Source organism: Nothoprocta perdicaria, unplaced genomic scaffold (genome assembly GCF_003342845.1).
Source record: "Nothoprocta perdicaria isolate Ctin4 unplaced genomic scaffold, notPer1 scaffold_8, whole genome shotgun sequence".
NCBI classification, from domain to species: domain Eukaryota; kingdom Metazoa; phylum Chordata; class Aves; order Tinamiformes; family Tinamidae; genus Nothoprocta; species Nothoprocta perdicaria.
The window spans coordinates 8,965,778-8,989,245 of NW_020456087.1; the positions used below are offsets into that span (position 1 = coordinate 8,965,778).

A 23,468-nucleotide genomic window follows, 5' to 3' on the forward strand; every position below is an offset into this window, starting at 1 on the left:
ACCTCCTCGGGCTCGCCGCCGTTCGGCGCCGCCGCGGAGCCGCCGCCGGCCGCCGGCAAGGAGGCGGGCGAGGCGCAGGGCGGCCCTGCGCAGCCCGACCCGGCCTCCATGACCCCGCAGGTGAGCGGCCCTGCGCGCCCGGAGCCCAGCCGGGGCTGCTGCAGGCTGGCTGCACCCCGGCTTGGCGCCTCCCGTGCCCACCCTGCCTGGTGTCCGCCTGGGATCGCGTTTCCGCGGCTCGCTTCCCCGGGGATGGGTGCGGAATTGCAGCAGTTGTGCCTGGCTCGGGCACAAGCGCTCAAGCGTTCCTGCTGTGGCACCTGCTGGCTTTTTGCGCAGTTTTTGGAGGTACCTTTTGAGCCGCCCCTGTTTGACTTTGCGCTTCTTGTGTAAACTTGCAGGGGGCTTTGAGGGCGATAGTCTGAAATGCCCTTGAGGTGAAAATCTGTATTTTTGTTGTTAACRCTTGATGCTTCTGTGTCTGCACTGAGGTCCTAAGGTCTGCGGATGTCCAAAGGCTTAGCTTTGTGAAGATGAGCGTCTCTGCTGAGCTTGATCTTACTGTTCCTATTCGTGAGGTCAGGGCAGATCCAGCTGCTTAAGGTAACAAGTGCACAGAAGCAGGTGTGTTGTGGTCCTCAGCTCCACCTACAGCCGGTCCCCTTGCCTTGACAAGCCACCTTGTGAGGCTGGCTTCTAGAGATCCACTTGCATGTTCCAAAAMGTGAATAGACTCAAGCTTTTAAAGTTTAAAATACGCTTCTTGCTGGCAGCTTGGTCCTAGGATTCTCCCTTGAAGCCAAGTTTGCAAAAATCCCATAGCATCATTTCAAAACCACAGATGTTTTTACATGCTTGATCTCTGGGACACTTTAAATTACATCGGTACCATTATGTGAATACATATTCAGTGCTATCTTTTTAAGTTTGCACCTTTCAGCTAATTCCCCCCARCCAAACCAGGGCTTTTAGTTCCTCAGCTTAATCCTGTAAGGGGTTTTTGAGGTACCAGTTGATCTTTCCCAGTGATAGCAATGGGACTCATTCTTTTTTTTTTCTTTTTTTTGATGAACACCACCAAAAGTTTGAGAGAAAGTAAAAAGTGATGGTAATTCAGTGTAGGGGCTGCTTGTGGAATTCTTAAATTGTTAAACTCAAGATTAAACTATAAACTGCAGTTCTGCCCCTTCACAGATATTTCAGAATTCCATGAGTGTTTAKATTCTTCATAGGAGATAGCTGTTTCTCAGCCAGTCTCCTCTCCCCAGAGTAATCACAGTTCATGTGTAATGCACACATAGAATAAACACAGTGGTAGCTGAAAAGCATCACCTAAGTTCACATTTTCTGTTTCACAAATGCTTATGCGTAGAATTAGGTCATTTGTTGAGTTGTGTGCTGATTTAAAAGACCTATGGTACTTTAGTTAGTTTAATATGTGCTTGAAGAGTTACTTTAGTCCTGTGGTTAGCTTTAAAGGCCTATGGTACTTTACTGGAGACGTATTTGTTATAAAATATGGATACAATTTTGTCTGCCTTTGGGTGTAAGGAGAGACCCGACTTTGGCRGCAGATACTTGCACAGTGGGAACAGCAAAACCAAAGTTCAATGATGCTTTTCTTGCTAATGATTTTAAAAGCTGTGTAGGGAAATGCTGTCACTTCTGTTGCTTTTAAGATGCTCTTATTTTCTTTTAATTGATAATAGAGATGAATTCCCTCTGTTGTTGTTCCACAGTAGCTGTTGCTGTAGCCAAATAGTTCAGTTTTATAGTTTTTTCTTCTAGCATAGAAAAGATTATGCAATTTGCTATTAGTTAATATTCTGTTATTTCCCTGCCATGTCTAAAAATAACATATCACTCTCTGCCATGGCAGTAGTGAGAGTCCAGTGTAGTTTCCCATATGGCTATACAGGYAAAGTTCTTATCTTTCTCTGTCCTTAAATCGATTTCTTTTTAGAAGTGCTGCTAAAATGCCTGTGGTACCCTGCATTTGATATTTGTGTGCCACACATGCTGCTGTTTGTTTGGAGGAGTAAACAAACATGTGGGTGGACGCATACTCATAAATATGTATTTAAATATATTTCTCTTATAGCTTCTTTAGCTTCACCACAACACATTTCAGCAGACTGCTGCACTTTTTAAAGTCCTTTTCCTGTTTTATGAGAGTGCTAAGCTGTTGCTGCCTTCACTGGGGAAGGACCTGTTGTCCCCAGCATAGACCTGTGTCACAGTCATCGGAGTCAGTGCTGAGAAACTGGATCAGGATGAAGGGAGATGCCCTTAGCCCACAACACAGAGACCTTCTGCCCTTCCCTTGGGCAGGCAGCAGTGGGAACAGGAGCCCCCAAAGGCTCTCGGGACCGAACAGAGGGGCAGTAGAGGAAACTGCGTGATACTGTGATCCAAGTCTCTCTCCCGACTTGCATGAACTTTTAGGATCATGCACAGAACCCTCCGTGCTGAAATGCYCCAGTGGATCCGATTTGGCTGTTTCGGAGTTGTGTTTTTGGTGGTCTCTCTTGTGGTCAGGAGCAGATAGAGCCGAGTTCAGTGTAGGGAAAGYCTGTGGCAGGCTCAGCCTCTTGGTCAGCCGGAGGCCGTGGGTGTTGGTAGCAATGTGTGACTTAAATTTTTACACTTTGCACTCAAGAATGACAATCATACTGAGGAGCTCAGAAGCCCTCAAATAACTGCACCGTTCACCATCAGGAATCTTCTGTGCTAATACTTCCATCTACTTATGTTATTGTTTTTTCATTTTTGCATTTCTCACTTTTTTTATTCAGTTAGAAACTGCATTACTGACTTCATYTGCAGTAAAAAAATACCTGACAGGGTGTATTATCAATGTGAAGGTTTTTGTGTGAGCCACTAAGTCATATGATTTTTAGCCTTTTATCCATTTGTTAGAATGAGGAGGAGACAAAAGGGGTCTGTGGACGATGAGAATTTCATAGCAACAGAGCAGGTGCTCCGCAGTCATTCATCTAGAAGCGAAACACCCAGCACTGTCGTGTTAAATTACCTTCCAGTGCCCTCTGGAAGGGATCATTGACCCCGCTTTGATAGAGCTGGGGCTGTGAGCTGCTCCTTGGTGCTGGGCAGGGAAGCAGTGCACGTTATTGCACTTCACTTTGGTGAAGTGGTCTTCACTTTGTTTGTGGGTGTGTGGAAAAGAGCARAGAGGTTTTGAAAAACGTGAAGCAGTCACAGAATCTCAAAGTCACTAGGGTTGACCTAAGAAGATGAGATGATTTAAGCGAGTCAGACCCAATGTATGGCACTTCCCTATCTTGTCTTTGTCAGTGGCTAGCAGTGACTAAACGCAGATGTCTAGAGAAGAGTTTAATAATCAGGTGTATAGAGATGCTTCCCTAATGATGAAGTGTATAGAGATACCTCCCTAGTATGCTCTAACAGCTTCTCTCTTAGTGTCCTAATCACAACTGGTGTCTTTATTTTAATACCTGTCAATGCAGTAATTTTATGAAGAAATTTTCTGTGTTCGCTCAAAAACTGCCTCCTACTTTTTCTGAATCTCTCCCATTAGTCTTATTTAACACCTGATAGTCCTTGTAGTAAACCATAGGTTCCTACTCGGATCTCTTGCTGTGCATCATCCCACGGTGTTGAAATACTCTTCCTCCTTTAGTCTTTGGGTCTTTGTGCTGGTAGAATGGTTTGAAGTAACTATTATCTGCAGAAGTRCTCTTACTTCTAGCCTGAGGTATTTGAACTGAATACTTGGCTTGTTTCTTACATGGATCATTCTTTGGGCACAGTTATATCTGTTGGCCTTTTCAGCTGTTAAAAAGAAGTTAATCAGAATTCAGATCATAAATAGTTCTCTGTATTTTCTGTTTGCTGATTGTGTTGTTTTTAATAGTCTTTATTTCTCCCTGCCTCCCCAAATATCTCCGTCGCAATTATCTGCTGTCATTTTCACTCTACTTGGTGTGTTATTCTCCGTTCATATTTTTGGTTTTTTGTACATTTCTTCCTTGTTATTACTGCATTGTTCATACTTTTGTGCTCTCTGACTGCCCTTCTTTTCACCTAAATTAGTCTCATAATAAATGCATATGGGATGCATATTTTAGGAATAAAAAGCATAAAAAACAATAATTGTATTACCTATCACATACCTGTAGTAATTCAGCTTATTATTAACCACCTTTCTGCTTTTTCTTGTTCTTATCTTTAAGCTCTTTGGGATAGGAAACAAAATCTACAGTGTGTGCTCTGCCTCACATAGTGGTATCTAAGTTTTGATCAGATCTTTTGACCTTCAGTGCAGTACTGATGATGATGATGAAGTGAGCTCTCCATCAGAACAAGTATAAACACTTCTTTGGAATATGTTTCTTCCGCGTGATTCCGGTGACTCTCTTGAATTGATTTTCTTGCCTTTTCCATGAAAGCTGTCTGAGAATTGTTGTTTATTGTAGGAACAGCAGCAATACTGGTATCAGCAGCACCTGCTTAGCCTGCAGCAGAGGGCAAAAGCCCATGCTCAGGGGCAGCAGCAGATGAAAGGTCCGGGAGCGGGCAAGGACACATCTGAGCAGAGAAAGTCTGAAGAAGGGAAAATGAGTGCTTCAACTCCGCAGTCTGAGCCTCCTCCACTAAGCGAGTCTCTGCCTCCATCTTCCAAAGAGGATGAGTCTTCTCTTACCTCCACTGAAACCCAGGTAGGCTTTGTAAAGAGGTGCTGCTCCGTATGTTATGATAGCTGAGAAAACACAAAAAGCTGAAAGTAATTCCATCACTCTCAGGTATGCACTTTAGTAGTATCTAAATGTGGTAAAGCTATCTAAAAGAACATTCATTAAGTCTTCACTAATTAAAAATAGTATATGCCGCTCACCTGTAGACTTGCATAATCAGCCACACACATGCTGAGCTTGACTCGTGCTTTCCCCAGCAATGTCATCTTTGGCTACAACAAATACATAACGAATTATGAAATGCAAAATCAAGCATTCAGTAGGCAAGGAATGCTGCATTTTAGACACATTTTTTTCTTCTTTCCTGGCAGTTTCTTTATTCTGTCTCCCCTTCTTTCTCTGTATTATCTATCATTTGTCTGAAAGTCAAGAGTTTTGCACAGAATATTTTTTGTCAGTGTGCTTATGTCCCTATGAGCAGTTACAACAGTAGTAGTACATGGAGCTGTGGGGTTTGAACAGATCTCTGTGTGGTTATACATACCCTGCTGCACTAACTGACATTGGGCAGCTTCCTACCATGTGGCACTCAGAGCTGCTTTAGCTCCTCTTGAAAAAGTGCACCTTTCTATTTACATTTGCTGTGAGAAATTAGAGCAGATCTGCATTAATATCTTACCTGTAGGTACCTTCTGTATGTATGAAAGTCTTCATTCCAGTCAGCCTGGCTTTTAGATCTCACTGTTCATATTAAAAATAAATGAAAGCAAAATCAACCTTCCGGCAGCTTTGAGTGGCCGGAGCAGTGAAATACCGAGTGACAGAGTAACAAACACTCAGGACATTCCTGCTAACTGCATAGAGACAGAGCATTTTCTGTTCTGACAAAAGGGGCTTTCCCTTTTTATAGTATTTGCCTTTTTCCTTAGCTCAATATTGAACCTCCTGATGACCCTGAGGAAGATTTGAGATTGCAGCAGTTGCAAGCAGCAGCAGCTCAGTGGCAGCAGCATCCCCATCACCGAGTTGGATTTCAGTATCAGAGAATAATGCAGAAGCATGCCCAGCTGCAGCAGATAGTACAACAGTATCAACAGATTATGCAACAGCCTCCACACTTACAGGTGAACCACTGAGGAGACTGCATTTGATAATAATTCCTGAATGAGCTAACACTCATTATCTGCTGAATAATCTGATGTGGTTGGCTCATTCGCTTAGCTCCTTCTTATGCATAGGCAAGAGATTATATCCCCTTTTCCTATTCTTGCTCAACTTCAAACAAACAAACAAGATGCTGGTTGAAGCTTCTATGGGATGAGAAATACAAGACTTTGTACTTGGCCAAGGATTTTCAGATATACCTGGGTGATGCAGGARGAAGCTGAGTGTCACAGTATGCACACAGTACTGAATTTGCTCAACTTTGAGTATTTTACTGCTGGAGAAATAGTTCACAAAAAAGGTCAGGTAATGAGATGTTTGCATGGGTAGAGTGCCATTTTTTACAACATCGTGCAATACAAAAATAGTGATATATAATGATGATGAAGTAAACAYAGATGCCAAAAATCTTCAGTTAAAATAATTGAGGAAATCACTGTCACTGTTTATTTTTGATGCAAATGATCAGCACAAATTAAAAAATGCATATTCTTAAGAACAAGCTTAGATAAATGTATGACTATTAACAGTCTTTAAGTACTTCATTAGAAGTTGATTGCTGCTCTGATTGCGTAAGTYAGTATTAGATAGTTGCATAAGTTAGTATTAGTTGCATAAATTAGTGTTAGATAGTTGAGTTGGCTTTTTCTGCTTTGGGAGAATCTGCACGTTAAGCATTTCTTYATAGCTTGGGCTGTTCCCTTGTTTTAAAAAATCTGTTAGAGTAATCTCTAAAAATCTCAGATGAGGTCAAGTCTGTGGGATATTAGTGTCTATATCTATTTTTAATGAAAGTTGTGCCCTGTTTGGAAAGAGGCTGCACTGAATAAATTCCCTCCTCTGTTTTGCAGACTATGTCAGTGGACATGCAGCTGCGACATTATGAGGGACAGCAGAAACAGTTCCAGCAGCTTCACAAAGATTGGGAGCGATCGATGAACCAACAGTGGCAGCATCAGCTTCAGACCTACCCTCACAAAGACCAGCTCCAGGAGTATGAAAAACAGTGGAAAGCGTGGGATGAGCAGATGAAGGTGACTCAGTCTCATCTGCAGGAGAAAGTGAACTCGCTCCAAAACCTGAAGACTCAGTACCCTGCAAATGTTTCGCTGCCACCTCCATTTGTTCCATATTCTCAAACTGCTCAAGGTGGCATTCCTATTATGCCTCCAACCTTACCTTCAACGACACCACCACTGGTTCCCCCACCTCTCTCTTCTGGGCCTCAGATGTCTAATTCCTCTGTTCCTTCAGGATCCAGTTCTCAAAGCAGTCAATCTACTGAGACACCTAGGCCAGCGCTGCTTCCCACCCCTGGTACCTATGCATCAAAAATAGCTAGTTCACCTGTATATTCATCTTACCATTCTCAAGTAAGTTCATCTTTTGGCTCTTCAGACCATGGGAAKTCTCAAGTTCACCATAGTAAGCAAACTGTCTCTATTTCATCTGAGCAAGGATCTGTGGAACTGAAAACCTCTTCTATGTCTTCAACACATGCATCTACCATGCAGGATAAACCAGTGAGATCAGGTGGATTGCTTCCAGACCCTCCCAGAGGGGCACGTTTTGAAGGCCCCAGAGGTCCTAGGTAAGGGAGTTTTTTGTTCGGCTGATTTATACACATTCCAGGCTGGAAGCTTCTCAGGGATATTTGCCTTGTCCTCACATCTTCTTCATGCTGTGTGAAGTGCTTTTTTTTTTTCCCCTTGTGGATTTGTTTTAAAGGTGTGTATGCYACACACCTTTATCGGTATTTAACTTACTAAAGCAAAGATAAAATTGCCTAGGATAAATCTCTTCGTTCGTTTGTTTGTTTGGATTTATTTTGCTTGGTTTTCTCTCTCTCGTAAAATGCCTAGGCACACTGCTCCCATTATATTCCAAAAGACATAATATCCGTGTAGGTAAATGATAATGCTTTAATACAGGCACGTTGAAAGAGATTCCGAAGGTATTCAGCTGAGTGTGAACCTCACTGGGGTTGCAGAAGGATGAGACGTGAAATGGGAATTTCAGAGCTGTCTGCTTTTAATTTCTGGTGTTGTGGGAGAGTTGTGCAGCTGTGCGACTGCCCTGTTCAGAACGCTTTGCTAAGTGACTTTGCAATAACAAGACAAGCACTACTTCTCTAAGTAGAAATCAGTGATTTTCTTCATAGCATTCAAATAATTATCATTGAGATAAAGGGGAGAGGGGTCATGAAGATTTTAGACTTAGCCTAAAGTTAGAATTATTTGCCATTTTTTTGATTTGTAACATATCACAGTGATCTTGGTTTTGAAAGATAGAGGTTTTGTGGGTAGATAGAGTTCTATTCAAATTTTAATCTTTGTTGGCTGGCCTGCTGGCTCAATTTAAAGCAACCCTAAAAGCCAACATTTATGTGGCTTTACATCCACTACAAGGTTTAATCCAAGATCATGCTTTTAGAATGTTTTTTTTTTTTTATGCTTGGTGAAATAACAGCCTGAAAAAAATATTGTTCTATTAAATTATTTCTATATTTTATGTTCTACTAGATTCCACAGTCATGATTTCTGTATTTCATGTTCTACTAAATTCCACAATCATAATTTCATGTTGTTTTGTCTCCCTTTTCTTACAAAGCCAGCCATTAATTGCTAGTAATGTAAACGAATCTGTTATAACTTGGAAACATTTCTTACCTCCTCATGGTTTTAAAAAAGTTATTTCTGSACATGCAGTTCTTAGACTGTATTTATGATTTGCAACTGCATGTCACTTAGTATGTTGGTTTAGAGCACTGTATTTTGTTACCCTAGAACCAAATTCATAGAAAGTAAATGCCATAGCTTTAATTCTGAGCATGTTTACAGTACTGAATTAACACRGTATTTCCCTTGCGTGACAAGACTAAAATGTTGTCAAAGCCTTCCCAGACATCTCTTTACTGTTTGTTCTCAATATAGGAATTATAAAAGAGCCCTAATGAATTTTTAATTGAACTTTGGATATTTTAATGTTAAGTGCATGATGTAGTATCATGTCAGCTAAGAAGTCCCAAGATAATGCATAGGTGTATAAAAAGACACTCCCCCACACACTTTTTTACCAACTAGCCAAGAAGCTCTAAAAAAATCTGRGCAATGTGATTATTTGCTGTGCTTTCTGAAAGGACTGTGTTCATAGATTTTGGGTTCATCATTGTAGTTAAGCAGGCTGGTTGAACATTATCAAAACAAAAATTTAACAGAAGTTGCGGGATTCCACTAAAGTTTTGTAAAACACAAGTCAAATATGTGTTTTTTTTCTTCCTTCTCCAAATGAATTTGCTGTCTTTTGAAGTCAGGTTTCAATCCTGAGATGTTTAAGGCAAGTTTCTTTGCCCTCAGGGCTGCATAAACTGGACACACAAGGGACATAAACTCTTCTTCACTGGGCAATGTTGAACTGACCACCTTGTCTCTGTTACTGGGCAATTTCCATAGGGTTCGATCCTAAGGCCTTAGGATATAAAAGTAATTTTCTAGGAAGGAGCTGCTTTTTTTTAAGATGCTCATTTGACTAAAATTATCATTATTTCCTATGTAGGTTTGATGGACCTCGAGGAAGAGGGTATGATAAATTCGAAGGCTCCAGGCAGAGGGGGCCTCGTTTTGACTCGCAGCGCTCCGAGGGGTACAGGTCACGTTTCGACAGACATAACACRGACGGACACTCTTCGAGTAGGTGGGGGCCTGTTCCACGAGGACCAGCAGCACAATTTTATACTTCCTCAAATACATCCCATGCACATGGGTCCCGACCTGGGGGTCCCCGGTGGAGGGGACCCAGGCCTCCTTTTGGACAGCAGCATTCACAGGCGGACTCGCGATCGGAAAGCAAAGAGCCTTTCACAGAYATCGCTGGGAATCAGCAGGCTCTGCCTCAAGCTCCGTCTGCTCCTGATACAAAAGGTGCAGGTTGTGCAGAGCCCAGCGAGGACCTGAGCAACAGCGAGCAGGAACCGTGCAAAGCTGAGGTCAAAGAAACTATTTCAGACCCTCCTAAAAAGTGGACATGGAGTTCRCATGATCCTAACCAGCAAGCAGAAGAGTCCGCGGCGACTGCTTCACCTATTCAGAACCAGAAGCCAGCATCCCTTTCTAATAATCCCGTAGCTTTGCAGTCAGGTGTTACAAGAGCAGGAGGAGCAGTGACCCCTGTAACAGGAACTCAGGATTTGAGTTCCACGGACAGCGAGTTGCTCGCTTCAGACAGCGGCCAGGGCCTGCCTGGACCAGAAGGCAGAGGCAAAGGGCAATATATGCATGAAGACAGAGGCAAGGGCCCGGGAGGCAGAGGCAGAGGGCAGGGCAGGATGGATGACGGCCGGGGCAGAGGCTACGGAGACAACCGTGGCTGGGGAATGGGCCGAGGCAGGGGCATGGACGGCCGAGGGATGGGCAGGATGTACGGAAGCCGGGGAATGGGCAGGATGGACGGCGGCTGGGGAATGGGCAGGATGGATGACGGCCGCGGAAGGGGAATGGGCAGGATGGACGACGGCCGTGGCAGGGGGTACATGTACAGGGGAAGAGGCCAGGGCAGGCCCTTCCGTGGCAGGGGCATGTTCAGGAGAGCAGACAGCAGGGAGAGGATGCCGGAGAGGCGCTCGGGCAGCAGGGAGAGGATGCCAGATGGGCGGTCAGGCAGCCGGGAGAGGGGCCTGGGTGGACGGTCAGACAGCCGGGAGAGGGTCATGTCCAGCCGAGACCGAGAGCTCCCCGGGCGGCCGGGCAGCCGGGACAGGGGCCGGGCGGGCAGCCGGGAAAGAGGCCCCATGCGGCGACCGGGCAGCCGGGAGCGGGAGCCCGTGCGGCGGGCGGGGAGCCGGGAGCGGGGCCCCATGCGGCGGGCGGGCAGCCGGGAACGGGGYCCCGTCAGGCGGTCAGGGAGCCGGGAAAGGGGTCCCGTCAGGCGGGCAGGTAGCCGGGAGAGGGGGCCCATGAGGCGGGGAGGCAGCCGGGAAAGGGAGGGAGGTCGGGGTGATGGAAGCAATACGGATAAGGCCCTTCACCTGGGAGATGATTCAGACAACTTGCCTCCGTACCATCGAGAGGATGCRTTCAGGGGTTCTTGGAGTCAGGAAGATGAGGGAATGCAGGAGGAATTTCCTTTGGATAGTGAAGATGCTCCTTTGGAGCATGAACGACTAGATGATTGGGGAAGAGAAGATTACTGGAGAGAGCAGAACTCGGATTATCGTGATGATTCTGTAGATCACTACGACAGAGATGACAGGTTACCMTCCCACCATTCAGGGCCGCCACTGTCTCCTCTACCACCACTGCCTCCTTTATCATCCGATCAGGACAGGCGAGATTCATGGTGGGATGAATGGGAAAGGCCAAGGGAACGGGAACTAGATAGAGATCTGGACAGGACTGGAAGATCCTCAGATGTTTATGATCAAGAGGCAAACAGAGAATGGGATAGAGACTGGGACATGAGACATAGAGATGACAGAGAAATGGGGAATCGTGACATGGATATCCCTCCTATACCCTCCTTGCCACCTCTTCCACCTCTGGACAGATACCGTGAAGATAGATGGAGGGATGATAGGGATAGGGATCACTACGACAGAGACCTCCGAGATAGGGGGGAACTAAGGGTTCGAGAGTACCCAGAGAGATACGACACGTGGCGGGAGAAGCAGGAATACCTGCCTGAAAGGACGGACTGGGAGAGAGAGCGATTGTCCGAGAGATGGTACCCGGATGACACGGACAGGCTGCGACCCCTYGATGATCAGCTAGACTCGTCCCTTCCTCCCCCTTCGCATTCCTCTGACATGCTGGGAACGGATTCAAACCTGGACTCTGAGCAGTCGCTGGGGGGAGTGATGGTCCTCAGCCAAAGACAGCATGAGATCATTCTGAAGGCTGCCCAGGAGCTCAAAATGCTTCGGTGAGTTGTCTCGAGTTGTCTGTTCCTATCACTGTTTTTTTTTCAATCCATTTTGATAGTTGCTGCATGTATCTTAGAGTTTTGAGCTGGTGTACTTTGGTTGTGTGTTATTATGCAAGGRCCAGTAATTTCTTTCTGGGCATCTTTATGATAAATGTTTATTACGAAGCATTAGTACGTTAAAATGGGTTGACTCCCTCATCTTTGTCTTTCCTTCCAATGAAAAAATCCTGCTTGACCAGCAGTAGGTAAACTTTGAGGTCCTTAAGCTTTCCTTGGGTTGTGAATCCTCCCTACAATTTCATCTGCTAAACTGGCCAATCGGTTGTATTGTAGTTTTAACCTGTTCTTCAGGCAATTTGGATACCAATGAAGTTTTCAAGGTCTTGCCAGGATTGAGCTGCCTTAGAGATTCACACGGTTTCTTTTTAACTGTTCAGTATGTTCTCTTCATGCCTTTCTCAAAGAGCATAATACACATGCATAGGTAACAYATTTATAGATATTTGCTTCTTTCATTAAATTTCACATATGAAAATTAGCATTTTCAAATATCTTTTGTTTAAAATTATCCTGATGTTGTATCAGAACTTTATGTGAAAAATTGGACATCTGCTATGAAGCTGTGTCCCTGCAGGGAAGCACACATTATATGCGAGTAGGACAAGTGACTGATGTGGAACAAGGCACTTAGACTAAGACACGTTTGCCACAAATTTATTTCCATTTCCAGGAGTTCACTGTGTCTCACCTACTCGTTTTTTCCAAGTCTGAAAATAATGTTCACAATTTTATTGGAAAAAAAATGCCCTGGTTTATACTTGTAAAATTCATGGCCTTAGCAAGCTTTGAAATCTCCAGTTTGGACATTTATTTGGTAATTGGAGTTGCAAGGTAGATGCCACAAGAACCTGTTGCCTGATGCTGTTGGTGCTTGTCCTCCTGAAGTATGTTCCTTTCCTCCTCAGCAACTGCCCTACTAAAGCACAGCTATCAGAACSGTGTGGTGATGAGGCACCTTTCCTAATTCATTCCTTGGCTTACCAAGTCGTGGATTTTTTAGGGGCTTTTTGTTTGCTATGTTTTGCCATAGGAGCTTGTATGGAACCAGTTATTTGGTGGAGTATCTCTATCAATGCTTTCTTGGGTGGCCTTTTTCCTTAACTAAGGCAGTAGAGGCCCCACTGCCCTTAGGCCATTCCACACTTGTTACTTCTCAAGAACAGATCTGTTTGTTTTACCTGACTAATCTTTTCATTATCCTCAGGAGAGCTTATTGACAACTGCTGCTTAACACCTAGGTGTTAAGATCTACAGTAAACTGGTTCTTTCACAAGATGCGACCTATTTGGCTTTTGTTTTCTGCTTGCCCTTTAATTAAACCAGCTTTAGTCACTTGTTTTTTACAGTGCCCCTAAGTGAATAATTTTGTCAAGCTTAATGAATCAGAATAGCGGTCATAGACAACCAGGAGGGTATAAATGCAGGACAATCTTAGAATGCCAGAGTTTGCCAGTATCTCGTTTTTAAAAGCAGCTACTAGGCTTTCCAAAGCTTTAATAGATTGTTAAATAGACATTCTGCTGCTTATTTTGGAGAAAAAAAAATACCMGTGTCCTAAAATTCAGTAAAGTTGGGAATATAAGACGGAAAAGAACATACACCAGGTGTTTTCTTTGTTTTTGATGTATGGGTATAGGTGTATTCATTGTATTCATAAGAAAGCTGAAAAGATAAATTTATTGCTCTACTTTCACTAAATGAGATATTTCAGGGGAGGCTGTAAAGAAGAGAGGAATCACCCCAGAGAGAKGTTGAACCTATTGATTAATTATTGAGAGATAGCTAAGAATTGGTAACTGGAAAAGACAGGATTTCAACTTYGCAAGCTAAGTACTTAATGCTGAAGTAATGATTTATTGCAGTGAATGTTTACAATTGGTGTTATATTTAACCATATTAAAAGGTGCATTTTTCCAATCTTCTTGAAAATTACGGTTTTAGACAAGAAAACTAAGTGTCTGTTCCATATGGAAGGTCTTAGTTGCACACAGAAGTGTAAGGAAAAGAACTTTAGGGGATAACAGTTATTCAGAAGAATTTAYTTCATCTCTGTAATCAGGTTAAGTGAGTGTTCATAACAACAAAACTTGTCTTGTAAAGCAGTATTTGGCAAATGCCTTGGATAAAGGATTGTTTTCAAGTTTCTCACTTTCTGCTCAGTCCCTGGATTGCCAGGTATATATCTTACTGTTTAATGTGGTTGACTGCAAGCCCGTACAACAAAGTGCACTATGGTTTGGGAATCTGTCTCAGTGCATCATTATTAAGGGCTGAAATACTTAAACACAGAGTCTGATAATGTATATATTATATATTCTATATACATTGTGTGTGTGTATATGCACCTCTTCCTAAGTTACGTATAAAGAGGAATTATACTCATGAGATTAATGAATAATTTTTCTATAATTGTAAACTTAATGTGAGGAGAGTAGTCTTTTAAAAATGGTTAAACTAGCACTTCTTACCAGGTTCTTTTGAGTGACTGACCCTGTCTGAACAGCAGGAATAACCTGAAAATAAGGGAACTACTTATAGTGGTTTTGGAGTCGGGAGTTAGATCAGGGCATAACTATTCCAACATCCTCATCTGCCTTTGCTTTTGCTGTGTTTATGCTGCATACTCTGAGCTGCATGGGCGCTTCTGGATCCATATCTTCCCGGGGAGGCAGGTGTACAGAAGACTGCTCACAATTGCACCCTTTGCTTTCTGTAGTAACGGGGCACTTGGGATTCCTCCCTGTGAGCTGGGTTTCCTCTGTGCTGAGCACTGGGCAGATGCCCTGCTGCTCGTGGTGATCTCYGGAGTGCCTAGCATGCAGGCTCCATTCCTAGTTTACTTTGGACACTGCTTCAATGTGCACAATTGATCTGGAGAGAGGGAGTAGCAGTAGCAAAGAGAACGAAGAAGTGAAAGGAAGGGGAGTCCTATTGCACACCATTTGGTAATCTGGTGATTTTGCTACTCACTACTGGTCCTGCTCTCTGCTTCATAGACTATGGGTGGTATATTAAATAGTATATTAAACAAAAGGTAGTGTCRTTACTTCGGTTTAAAAGGTCAGAGTCTTATGGCGTGCGTTGTTGGCCTCAGTGTTGTCAGCATGTAACCAGGATCAAGTCAATGGGAGAGCACATGGACACACGTCTCCGGTGGCCTCGAGGATTGCAGGGGCTTTTGGCAGGGGCAGAAGGCAAGCTTTGCCCTTTGGAGGCTTGTGCCAGGCACAGCAGGACAGCTAAAGGTCTCAAAGAAATGTTATGATCCAGAGAGGAGACAGCTAGTGTTTTTAAATACCTCCATGGTTAGGTGAGTACAAACCCTGGGGATTTCTGAATCATAGTGTTGACCATATAGAGACTGGCTGTTACCTTTTCCTGCTTGGACTTGKCCCTAACACTACTGCACTATGTTGTTTTCACTGTGAATGTTGATCTCCTAAATCTTTTGAGCTTTCATTTAAGCTACACGCTGATAACCCTTCCTTGTGGTTCATGTTCAGAGAGCAAAAAGAACAGCTACAGAAGTTGAAAGAGTTTGACCCTGACCTTTCAACACAGGACTCTCCTCGACCACAGAACACGAACGCAAGGCCAGGTGCCTTTCAGGTAATTTAATCTTATATTAAATTAGTAACATGGGTAACATCACTGTTAATGTATATCCTGSGTCCATGCTGCCCTCTTGATATTTTCCAAAGAATTAAACTAAGCAAAGTGACTAAGAACCAGTAAAAATTCTACTTAGAACTTAGTCAAATTTCACAGAACTATACTTGGATAAACTGCAAACATATGTCAGACTTTTTTTTTTTGTTTTGTCTCACTGTTAATTGTTTTCAATCCTTAAGAACTTCCTCCTGTTGTCCTAAACTTTAGCTCTCAGTTGACAACTCTCCTGAACCCTGAGGCTTTTTCTTTGGGTTGTTGCTCTGTGGCTTTRTTCTCACTGGTCTGCTTCAGACCCCATGTTACGAGAGTGGCAAGTTTTCTAATCCACATAGCACTGTTGCCATCTTCGTTGCTTGGGCATAGAGTATCCTCCAGGCAGRTGTTACTGATGTGTTAAATCGTATGATAAAAAAGGGCAGTTTCCTCACTTCTAAAAATGACTTTTGGTGATGTCTGTAAGTTCAATTTCAGAAATAATCAGTTTGCAGATGAACTACCTAGTGGCATCCCTGAGCTATCTTGAAGAATTGCACTTAGGAAAAAGAAAATAGGGGCTGGTCTCTGGAAGAAACTTTCCTTGCTAGRAGAAAGAAATCTAAATTCCAATTCCTTCCATGTTCTCTGAGGCATCTCTGTATGGARTGAGTACTGAAAGAAAATCTCATCAAACCAGTCGTATGCTGGCCTTAGGGCTGCAACTCTGGGCCTAGCCTGTTTGCTCACACTGTGAGATAAGTGCCAGAAGTTAGACTCTCCCTCTGCTYCAGAAATCCTTGCAGACTTTCCAAGGGATGCTGCCTGTACATCCGTGTTCCGTGTTATGAAAGCAGAATTTTTGAGGGTCAAACTTCCCTGGGGAATAACTCTTCAGCAACACTTACCACCTCATTCTGATACTGTGTTTGAATCCAGATTTGCTCTGCTTTTCTCCTTTTAATTAATCTAAAAGCTCTTTTCTCATCTAAAAGCTTGAACAAGAAAGTTGAGGTCTTAACAGTTCTATCAAACTTGCATATTTCCGCCAAGAGTGCGTTAGCCTTTGSTTGTTTGCTGTCTTTGCTGGGAATTCTAGTTGCCCTCTGGAATATCGTGAAGTGCATGGAGGCTCATGTTTGTCTGCCTCCAGGATTTCCTCTCCTGTTCCCGTGCAAGGTATTCCTTTGCTGCCTAACTCTCAAATCTTATCTTGGCTCCTTACATTTGGATTTTGATAAACCATATCTGGTCAGAACTTGTGCTGCYGAAGGAACTTGTTCTTGTTGCCATCTTTACTCACATTTATAAATCCCTGATCAAATGAATAAACTGTTTTGTTAAATGTGTGTTGGAGGAGATTCCTGAATTGGTGCAGAGTCTTGGGTATTCCTCATTGCATCTTAACCCTCATATTACTGATAAATTTATTATTACTGATAAATATACCTCATAGATGCCTGAGCCTAATGCTTAGCATGACAAAGCTTTGCTTGTCCTTCTCTCCAGAGAAGTGGCATGCAGTGAATAAAGCAGAATGCTCTCAGTTTTGCCTAGTTGACCTCTTCCTTGTTTATAATGCCTATAAAATAAAATAATGGAATAGGTTTTCTATCAAGAACTGCTGCTTCCTTTAGGAAGTCATTTTATACCCCAGCTTTGGTGTTCTCTATGCCACCCATCTGCCTAGCTGTGTTCAAATGTCTGTTGTCTTTCTTGGGATTCCTGTGTTCACATTTCTGCCAGGACTTGGACAAACTGCCCTGATGAGGCCCTCTTGTATCTGCAGGCATTCTCCGAATGCTGCTCCTATACAGGCAGCCGCCTGTAACTATACTATGAAGCCAGAGAGATTCCTGTGACACAGTAACTAGGTTTAAGTCATGAAGGGGTATTTTCTTTAYCTGGCAGCTCCTGCCCAGTGATACTGGTCTCTGTGGAATTTTTCCAGTGGCTTCCAGAAAGAAGCTGGCCCTTTCCAACCTTTTCTGTCTGTCCTGTCCCAAGCTGTCCTGCTTTTTGGGCCTTTTCAGCCTTCTCGCTGAGACTCGCTGGAGTCTTCAGGAATCAAACAGTAGACACTTTCGAACTGAGACAGGTCTTGAGAGCTTAAATTGATAAGGTTATTTTGAAAGAGAAAATAGTATTTTGGCCTTCATTTAGTGAACARTCATCACCTAATTCAGACTGCCCATTCTTGGAATAGGTTTTCTTGTTGTAGTACCTTGATGGAGGTACTAGGAAGAGCTGACAGTACGGTTACAGATTGCCACTGTGCTTTCTTGCATAGAGAGAGAGAAGGTTAGCTTACATATCCGTATCTAAAGTGCTTTCTGCATCTAAGTTTCCTCTGAGCTCTCTTCAGAGATACCCGTAGAAGCCCAGGCTATTAAAGCGTCTCCTGCTGTGATTATAAAGCCCCCCATGTTGTTCAGACAGCCCACCCCTGTGATGAGAACTGCCCCACTGACAAGGCCACATACTCCAGTTCCTACTCCAACTACAAACCCAAATCATGGTCTGCCTTTAAAACCATCACCTTCTGCTGTGAAACAGGAACGCTGGGATGAGGATTCCTTCCATGGACTCTGGGACACAAATGAGGATAAAGGAGCTAATATGGAGTACGAATTATGTAAGCAAGAATCAATGATGCCTCCGTCAGTATCCTCTCCTGTGAAGGTACCTGCTGCTCACAGCTCTGTTCCATCAGGTGTACCAGTTTCACTTCCTCCAGTTATTCCACCAGTTCCTAAACCACCTATAATCCAGCAAACCGTGGATTATGGCCATGGGCGGGGTGAGTAGTAGAATGTATTTATTGATTTATTTATTAATRCAGAGCCAGTTAGAGGTGCTCGCCACTTCCTTGCGTGCCACCCAAAGCGTGCCCTCTATAATGTTCTGTTAGCCTACAGGCTGTATACRTCATGATCTAATGCTAAGCTACTTGGTTTTAAGGAGCCAAAGAGCTCTCTCTAATTTCCCCACTTGAGTAATTTACAGCCTTGAGTTTGATGTTCACTTCAAAGCTGTGGAAATGAGCTATCTCGTGGACTGAACGGTATAGAGCCACATCTGCTTCTCATAAACATCAGTTGAGGTGATCACTTCCACATATTATATTTCACAGAATCACAGAATATTCAAGTTTGGAAGGGACMTCTAGAGATCATCTAGTCCARCCTTCCYGCTCAAGCAGGCACACCTASAGCATGTGGCACAGGGTGGCATCCAGGCGGGTTTTGAAGACCTCCAGAGWAGGAGACTCCACARCCTCCCTGGGCAGCCTGTTCCACCGCTCTGTCACCCTAACAGTAAAGAAGTTCCTCCTCACCTGGAGATGGATATTTAGATTGATATTGGTAGTTTCTCTTACTCCATTTACAGCAATGTATGGAAATATCTATGTTAAAAAGCTCTTTGGATTGTTATAGTTCTTAGGTGCAAAATAGTAACATTAAACACTCTGAATACTTYGTTATTTATATACTGCCTAATGGGTACGGAAGACCCTCCAAAGAGGGAGGGAGATAAAATTCCGGTTCTGAAGAATGATTGCTTTTCATGACAGCGTGAAGGAGATAGAAAAGGGGTAATTTAAGATTATCCTTAATTATTTTTCTGATTATTTTTAACCAGATATAACGACCAGCAAAGTGGAGCAGATTCCATATGGGGAGAGGGTGACTCTGCGTCCAGAACCTCTGCCAGAGAGGCAAACATTTCAAAAAGGTAGGGAGTGCTTGAYTCTCTTGACTGGCTCTCAGACAGCTAATCTGAGAGCTCTTASCTCTTAAGAGTAGTAGACAGAGGCTAAAAGCGTATTTTAAAATAAGTAACTTTTTTAAAGACAGAACTGCTTTCTTTTTTTCAGAAGCCTATAAAGATGACACGTTATATTGTTAAGAGAAGTACTGTGATCAATGACTTCACCTTTTTAAAAATGCAATGTGATTATTTTAATTAGGATTACATGATGCAGCTGTCTGTTACAGCTTGGAAGGAGATTCAGTGGTCGAGTAAATTCATTCTGGCCCTATGTCATATATTTCTCTGTATTTTCCTGCACTCCCTTGTTATTTTTTTTCCTTCAAAGAAGATAAAATGTTCAGGATACATTTTACTTGTTTTGATTTCCGTGGGGTTCTCCTTTCAGACCACCCCAACCAGCGGGATCGTTACAACAGAGACAGGGATCGTGAGCCATATTTTGAACGTCAAGGTAATTCAAACACGGATCACCGGGATTTCAAGAGAGARCGGGAATTGCACAGAGACCGTGGCTCTGTGGACTATGAGCGAGAGAGATTTGAAAAAGAGCGTCATCCTCGAGATGACAGGTATGTGGTTTTGGAATATACAGCTAACATCAGTCTGGTTCAAACTGTACTGGTTATCAGACTATCAGTTTTGACTGTGAGACGCATGTTCTTTATCTCTGGAATCCATAGTAGAATCCTTGAAATGCACAAAATACTCTTTTGGCAGGATTCTTCCTACTACACCTACAAGGACTCAGTCTTACCGTGACAAGAAAGATCATCCCTCSTCCAGGCGAGGTGGTTTTGAAAGACCCCCCTATGAACGAAAGACAGACCGTCCCGCATATGAGCACGGGCCTTCCGTGTTTGGAGGTATGGTTTCTCAGTCCTGATGTCGTATTATGAAAAATGTGGACTTACAGGTGGAGTTAGGAGGAGATTGGTTCAATTGCAGTATTTCTTTTAGAGTATAAAATTCAGCAAATTTTATTTGGGTAGTGCCATAGAGGTTTCTGTTTCTCCATAGTGATGAGATCAGTAAAGAAACAAATAGCTAGTCTGCTAAAAAAAAAACAAATAAAAAATAAACCTTTGATTTGCAGTTGTTCCAGAGTTAGAAGTTTGAATTGTTTCAGGGAGACATCCATGAATCTTTCCTAAAATATTGAGCGTTTGTTTAAAAGACCTTGACCAATCATGAGTGTCTTAAATTTTTTTTTTTTTTTTTTTTTTACCCTTCTGTCTAATTGCTGAAATCTGAAGGTGATCGCAGAAATTACCCTGAGGAAAGGATTCCTATTTCTACTCCATCAATACCTCGTCAGCCACCACCTGCTCCACGAGTGGAAAAAAAGCCAGAATCTAAAAATGTAGATGATATTTTGAAGCCTCCAGGACGAGACAGTAGGCCAGAGAGAGTGAGTATGCATTCTGAGCCCAGCAGTTGGTTTCTCCAGGGTCAGTATTTAGATAACATTCTAATTTGTGCAGGATATTAGGAAAAAGTGTACCTTTGGGGTAGCACTGGAAATCCTGCTTATTCATTTGCAAATGCCTAGAGTTTTGTAGCATATCTGTAAGGAGTCTATAGGAGTAGAAACCCTCTAGAAATGCTAGGATAAAATTCTTACTAGTTGATAATATTTATATATTTGTATGCTTCTGAGAACTTCACTTTAGGTTTTTCATGTATCAGAGGAAAGATTTGCTATTAGAGAGATGCCGAGAGTTTGCAGTCACTGTAGGAAAAGCAGAAAGAACAAGATTCAGGCTCCTAAAATACTTAAAATTTGTACAGTTAATCTGAACCATTTTTAGTTGTTGAGATTATTAACATCATGTACTGTTATTACCTCTGTGGAACTACTGCTGTTCGTCATAACCTGGTTTGTGAAACAGGCAGTGAGGCATGGAGCTGGCTTTGTGTGACGTGAAAAAATTGTGAGCTCAGAGCATTATTATTTTTTTTTTTAATAAAAGTCCCTTTTAAGTATGCGGTATGTGCTCTTACTTTCTCTTATATGATCTTTGTTTCAGATTGTAATCATCATGAGAGGATTGCCTGGCAGTGGAAAGACACATGTAGCAAAACTCATCCGGGTACGTAACCGGCTGTTCACTCTGTAGTGCTGCTGTTCTTTTGTGCTTGCTGCTTCTGGTATTTACTATCTGAGTGTCCAATATGCAAAAGAAGAAATTAAGTTAAACTTTTTGAAGAAACAAAATAATGACCTGAAATTTCAACCTGTAGTTATTTCATGCCCCATGTCTCCACATGACATGTGCCTTCACTAGTAGCAGGTTTTAGGAATGCAGCTTTCTTCTTGTTTTGATTATAGAGCAGATAACTGCTCTGTGCCAAAGGTATTTTGGGGACCCTTTACAGCAAAATAGCATTTGTACAGTTATGCAAGAGTATATGTTTTTTGTTTGTTTGCTTTGCTTTTTTCCCAGGATAAGGAAGTAGAGTGTGGAGGACCTGCACCAAGAGTGCTCAGCTTGGATGACTACTTCATCACTGAAGTAGAAAAAGAAGAGAGAGACCCAGATACAGGGAAAAAAGTGAAAAAGAAGGTACTTGAAAAATAAACAAGACATTCTGGAACAACACAGTGGCAATTAAAATTTCAGTCTATTGCTTTGAAAGTGTGCAGAGCTTTTTTTCAGAACAAATTTAATTTAAGGACAGACTGTGCAGGTTCTTAAAATGACTTGGAGGATGTTTTTTGGGCTCGTGACATTCAACAATTGAATCACAGAATCATTAAGTTTGGAAGGGATCTTCAGACATCYTCTGGTGTAGATGCAGTCTAGATACAGAGTCACCTAGAGCACATGGCTCAGGATTGCGTCCAAGTAGGACTTGAATATCTCCAGAGAAGGAGACTCCACAACCTCTCTGGACAGCCTGTTCTAGTGCTCTGTCACTTTCTCTGTTAAGAAAWTTTTCCTTAAGTTCCTGTGGAACTCCTGGTGCTTTAGTTTGTGGCTGTTTCCTCTAGTCCTATCGCTAGCCACCACTGAAAAGAGGCCACCCCATCYTCCTCACTCCCTCCTTAAAGTATTTATATGTTAGCAATTTAATGTGTGTCCTTCTTAAATGTTTTTGTCCTTGATTCAGGTGATGGAGTATGAGTATGAAGCTGAAATGGAAGAGACCTACCGTACCAGTATGTTCAAAACTTTCAAAAAGACCTTGGATGATGGCTTTTTCCCCTTCATTATCCTTGACGCTATCAATGACAGAGTGCGACACTTTGAGCAGTTTTGGAGTGCAGCAAAAACTAAAGGTTTTGAGGTAATGGAGCTAAAAAGGCATTTGAATTTGCTAGTCACCTGTATGATAGTGTTTCCAAACTTAAACCGAGTCCTTCCCGCATTTGAGAAAAATACTGTTGTCTATAATTACAAATGTATTAATCTTAAAATGTTCAACTGCAGAGAATATCACCACATAGAAAAATGGTTCTAAAATAGATAGATTTAATGCTGCATTTCTCTTTCTAGGTGTACTTAGCTGAAATGAGTGCAGATAACCAGACCTGTTCCAAGAGGAATATTCATGGACGCAAGTTAAAGGAAATTAACAGGGTAATCATTTACATCTCTGGAGTCATTGGATTAAGGATAGGTTTCCTTGTGCTTTCAGAGTTGCTGTTGTGGGAAAGTGCTCATCCTCTTTTAGACTACATGATGCTTACGCTTGTCTTTTAAGGAGAGCTGGTAGCAATTTCATGGGGTTGATTGAAATGATTTTTCTCAAGTACAGTTGCATCTCATTCATAATCAGAAACCCAACAGTCCATTAGATCTGTTATGTCCTTGGAGATGCTTTATTTTTRTGTTTTTTATTAGATGTCTGATCACTGGGAGGCAGCACCGCGTCACATGATGCGCCTGGACATTCGATCTCTGTTGCAAGATGCTGCTATTGAAGAGGTGGGAATCTCTGAGATGATAAACTATGTAGATGTGATTGAACTGGAGGAACAAAAATAAGCAGAGGACTGTCCTATATAGCTGTCCTATATATGTCCCATGTCCTATATAGCTGTCCTATATTTGGCACTATACAAAGCCAGACTTCTGAAAAACATGTAAGTTCTGAAGAAGACTTGGAGAAATGTAGATTTGTGTTTAATGTATGCGTCAAGGTTTTACTAACGGTCTGAGGAATTATCCAGGCCTTGAGAGTATCGAGTATTCTGTAGTACGTGCATGATATCAGAGGACAGAACTT

At 42.6% G+C, this 23,468-nt stretch overlaps 1 protein-coding gene across 1 annotated transcript in view; it reads left to right on the forward strand.

Annotated features, from left to right (window-relative positions):
* Positions 1-23,468, forward strand: part of YLPM1 (YLP motif containing 1) — a 36,581-nt gene that overhangs the window by 2,061 nt on the left and 11,052 nt on the right. Inside the window, exons 2-17 of the mRNA XM_026051860.1 lie at positions 40-120; positions 4,458-4,700; positions 5,606-5,800; positions 6,692-7,431; positions 9,396-11,756; positions 15,323-15,428; positions 18,021-18,264; positions 19,107-19,199; positions 19,624-19,807; positions 19,956-20,101; positions 20,492-20,646; positions 21,266-21,328; positions 21,683-21,802; positions 22,350-22,526; positions 22,736-22,819; positions 23,084-23,167. Coding sequence (XP_025907645.1) covers positions 40-120; positions 4,458-4,700; positions 5,606-5,800; positions 6,692-7,431; positions 9,396-11,756; positions 15,323-15,428; positions 18,021-18,264; positions 19,107-19,199; positions 19,624-19,807; positions 19,956-20,101; positions 20,492-20,646; positions 21,266-21,328; positions 21,683-21,802; positions 22,350-22,526; positions 22,736-22,819; positions 23,084-23,167 — 5,076 coding nt within the window. The remainder of the gene's footprint in view (positions 1-39; positions 121-4,457; positions 4,701-5,605; positions 5,801-6,691; positions 7,432-9,395; positions 11,757-15,322; positions 15,429-18,020; positions 18,265-19,106; positions 19,200-19,623; positions 19,808-19,955; positions 20,102-20,491; positions 20,647-21,265; positions 21,329-21,682; positions 21,803-22,349; positions 22,527-22,735; positions 22,820-23,083; positions 23,168-23,468) is intronic.